The following is a 3612-nucleotide window of genomic DNA, read 5'->3' as shown; positions in this document are numbered from 1 at the left end:
ACACACACACACACACACACACACACACACACACACACACACTAACTTACCAGCATGTGATTAGAGCTTGGATGGTAATAGGAGGAAAGCCACGTAAGTACAGGGAGAACATGCAAACTCCATGCAGATAGTGTCCTGGATGGGGCTGGAAGTGGGGACCCTAGTGTGGGAAGGCTGTTGTATTAACCACCGAGCCACTGTTTGTGTATTCAGCATTTGGCTCAATCAGGACTACATGCAGCAGTCATTAAGGGGGGATAATGTACAGGAAGCAGCCAGAGAGCTTTTATTTATGTTTCTCTCCCTCTCCTGCAGATGCTTTCCACTGTTCTTAACATTATAATATTTGAAGACTGCAGAAACCAGTGGTCGATGAGCAGGCCGTTACTAGGCCTTATCCTCCTCAATGAGAAGGTAGGTGACGTGTCCAACCACTTTCTTCTATCGTCGTCTTCTTTCTATAAAACCCATTTGTTTTACTACCTGCTGTTGTAGAGTAGTCACCGCTCCGAGCTCGCTCCCGCCATGGACTACAATCCCAATACAAATCCGTAAACTAAACATGAGATTGTAGTCCATCACAGGAGCGAGCTTGGAGCGGTGACTACTTTAACTACCTTTGGGCCGGCCATAGTAAAAAAAAACGGCCGGCCGGGAGCTCTCTAGATCTGAGCGGGCGTCTTTAGCCGTCCGCTCAGACACGGCCCCGATATTTAAAAACAGGCAACGATGCCTGTTAGCATACAAGCGATTCGCCGGTTGTAGAGCCAGCAGATCGCTTGTATGGGGTAAGGATCGGTTCCGCATTCTTGTGTCACTCTCCGGCTTCAGAAGCTGGAAAGAAGCTGATGGAGCAGATCTCTGCTTCATCAGCTTCTTTTGGGGGGTCCTAGGTGACATTAGGGGCCTTGGAGACCCCTGATGTCTCCATAAAGAGGACCTGTCACATATTTTGCTATCACATAGGGGGATTTTATTAGCCCCCTATGTGATAGCAATAAAGTTTAGTGGGGGGAAAAAATTAAAGTTCCCCCCCCAAAAAAAAATTAAAGTTACACATAAAGAATAAAAAAACAAAAAAATGTTTTAAAGTCCCCATCCATACATATATACGAATGCAAACATGCGTCGGGGGCGCGTACGTGCAAAAAAGACGATTGCGCCCATTATGCCGCACATGTTACATATCGTCGCGAACGTCGCAGTGAGAGCGATAATTTTAGGGCCATCAATCACTGATAACACTAAACTGATGAGCGGTAAAAGCTTTTAAAGTGTTGCCTGTGGCCAATTTTGGATATGGTAGTTTTCTGCGGGTGCGCGCAATTTTAAAGCTTGACATGTTTGGTGTCTATTTACCCGACATGACCCCGTTTTTTATATTTTACCAAAAAACTGGGTAATCATAAATGTTTCCTAACATAATGTAAAAATAAACTTTTTTTTTTTTTTTTCCAAATTTTCAGTAATTGTTCCTAATTACAGTAAAAAATAAAACCCCCAGTGTTGAATAAATACCACCAAAAGAAAGCTCCATCTGTCCCCAGAAAATGGTATAAAATTATTTTCAGTACAGCGTTGCATGACGGAATAAATGTCAGTCAAAGTACCGCAGCCAGCGCTGAACACTGAAAAATGGCCTGGCCAGGAAGGGGGTCTAAACACCGCGGTCAGCAAGTGGTTAAAAAAACACACAGGGACCATGGGGAACACAAGTAGCCCCCCTCCAGAAGGAAGGACAGTGTCAGCATCAATTCAGAGATGATTGGAGGATCTACAGCCGAGTGATACACAAATAAGATACATTGTTGTTAATAGTTAAGGTCCTGGAATGTATTTTTACTAGGGCTGGTAATGATTAAAATTTTCGTGTTCGATTAATCTAAATTTTTTAAAATCGATTAATTGATTAATTTCGATTAATTATAACGCACATACAGATCCAACTACATTGGCCTATACACATACAGCACAGCAATGAAGTAATACAATGAACTAGGATCACACTAATCCAGCACGTTATTAATCTCACGTGCCCCACTCAATATGGCCGCCGCTTGAGTGGGGCAACTCAGAATAATAACGTGCTGGATTAGTGTGATCCTAGTTCATTTTATTACTTCATTGCTGTGCTGTATGTGTATAGGCCAATGCCTTGGCTGGCGCTCGTGCAGAAAGTTTCTTGGGCAAACTCACCGACCCAAGTGACTCCGTCGGCTAACGAGGGGGGGAGGGAGGGAGGAGTCCGCTGACGTCACAGACATCACCTGACTCATCTTCCCTTCGTTAGCCGACGGAGCCACTTGGGGAAGGGGGGAGGAGTCCGGTGATGTCGATGTTCGTGACGTCACTGGATCGCCGACGGGACTCCCGGAAGCCGGCGGAGAGGCGAGTGTTTTCATTAGCGATCAAAATAATTTTAATCGATCAAAAAGTTTAACGATTAACGATTAATCGAGAAATTAATCTTTAATTTCCACAGCCCTCATTTTTAAGGGTCTGTTCACATGAGTTTCAGGTCCGGATCTGCAGACGCGGTGCTACTGATGCAGTGCGTTTTGGCCGCGGTTTTTATGCGTTTTTGACGCGTTTGCGTTTCCTGACAGTACAAAATGTGACATGCAGTATTTTTCTGTCGTAAGCTGAAGGGACTGCGCACGTGAGAACTGGAGCCCATAAAACACATAGGGATACATTGGGATGCATTTTGAGTGCAGCAGCGTACGGAGCCGGTCAGCACACAAAACGGACGTCGTGTGAACAGGCACTAAGATTTAACACCGGAGTTCAGTGTCCCTTTAATGTGTGGGAGGAGTTTAATGTATGGAAGGAGTGGGAGGAGTTTAATGTATGGAAGGAGTGGGAGGCTTTGAGTGATCCCGCATGTCTAACCATTGCTGCCATCTCTAACACTCTTTCAGTACTTTGCGGAGCTCCGGAACAGCATCGTCAGCAGTCAGCCCCCCGAGAAGCAGCAAGCCATGCACCTGTGCTTCGAGAACCTAATGGAAGGAATTGAGGGGAACCTACTCACCAAAAACAGAGACAGGTTAGTGTGGAAGGACTGATGACGTTCTAACCGAGTCCCAGGTTTCATCAATTTTAACCCCTTCATGACTGAGCTTCCTTTTAGTTTATTCGTTAATGACTGACAAAATTCAAGTTTGTGCTTTACCCCTCCCCTATACCTTCAGAGGCAATCCTTATTGGTCAGTGAGTCCCGCCATTCCCCTAAGAGCAAACAATTAAGTTGGGCTGAGCACCACTTTTAGGGGATATGTCAAGATTTGCAGGTCACATCAGCTGCCTATAGCTCTGGATTTGCTGATAGGGATTTCTCCTGAAAATAACTTTTTTGCTTAATTTAAATTTGCCCGGTTTCTGACAGGTTAGCTTTAAAGGCACAGTCCACCTTTTCCAAAAAAAAGTAGTCAACCCACAATGCCCCCCAATATATAATGCGTGTGTGGGGGTGCACTCAGTAAGAAAGTATATGCAACAACATTGAACATATGATAAATGTGCATTTCCTACTTTTAATCACTGAAGCACACAGAACATCGTACCCGTGGTCAGTGCTTCCAGGATGCAATGCACAGGCTCTTGCAGTAT

General features: G+C 44.8%; 1 protein-coding gene across 1 annotated transcript in view; it reads left to right on the top strand.

Annotated features, from left to right (window-relative positions):
• Window positions 1-3612, top strand: part of XPO7 (exportin 7) — a 46288-nt gene that overhangs the window by 41787 nt on the left and 889 nt on the right. Inside the window, exons 26-27 of the mRNA XM_018566213.1 lie at window positions 316-414; window positions 2922-3049. Coding sequence (XP_018421715.1) covers window positions 316-414; window positions 2922-3049 — 227 coding nt within the window. The remainder of the gene's footprint in view (window positions 1-315; window positions 415-2921; window positions 3050-3612) is intronic.

The sequence above is a fragment of the Nanorana parkeri genome, unplaced genomic scaffold, assembly GCF_000935625.1.
Source record: "Nanorana parkeri isolate BGI_ZX_2015 unplaced genomic scaffold, ASM93562v1 scaffold924, whole genome shotgun sequence".
NCBI lineage: Eukaryota > Metazoa > Chordata > Amphibia > Anura > Dicroglossidae > Nanorana > Nanorana parkeri.
Note: the sequence above shows the minus strand (reverse complement) of the source record. Positions and strands in the feature narration are given on the sequence as shown.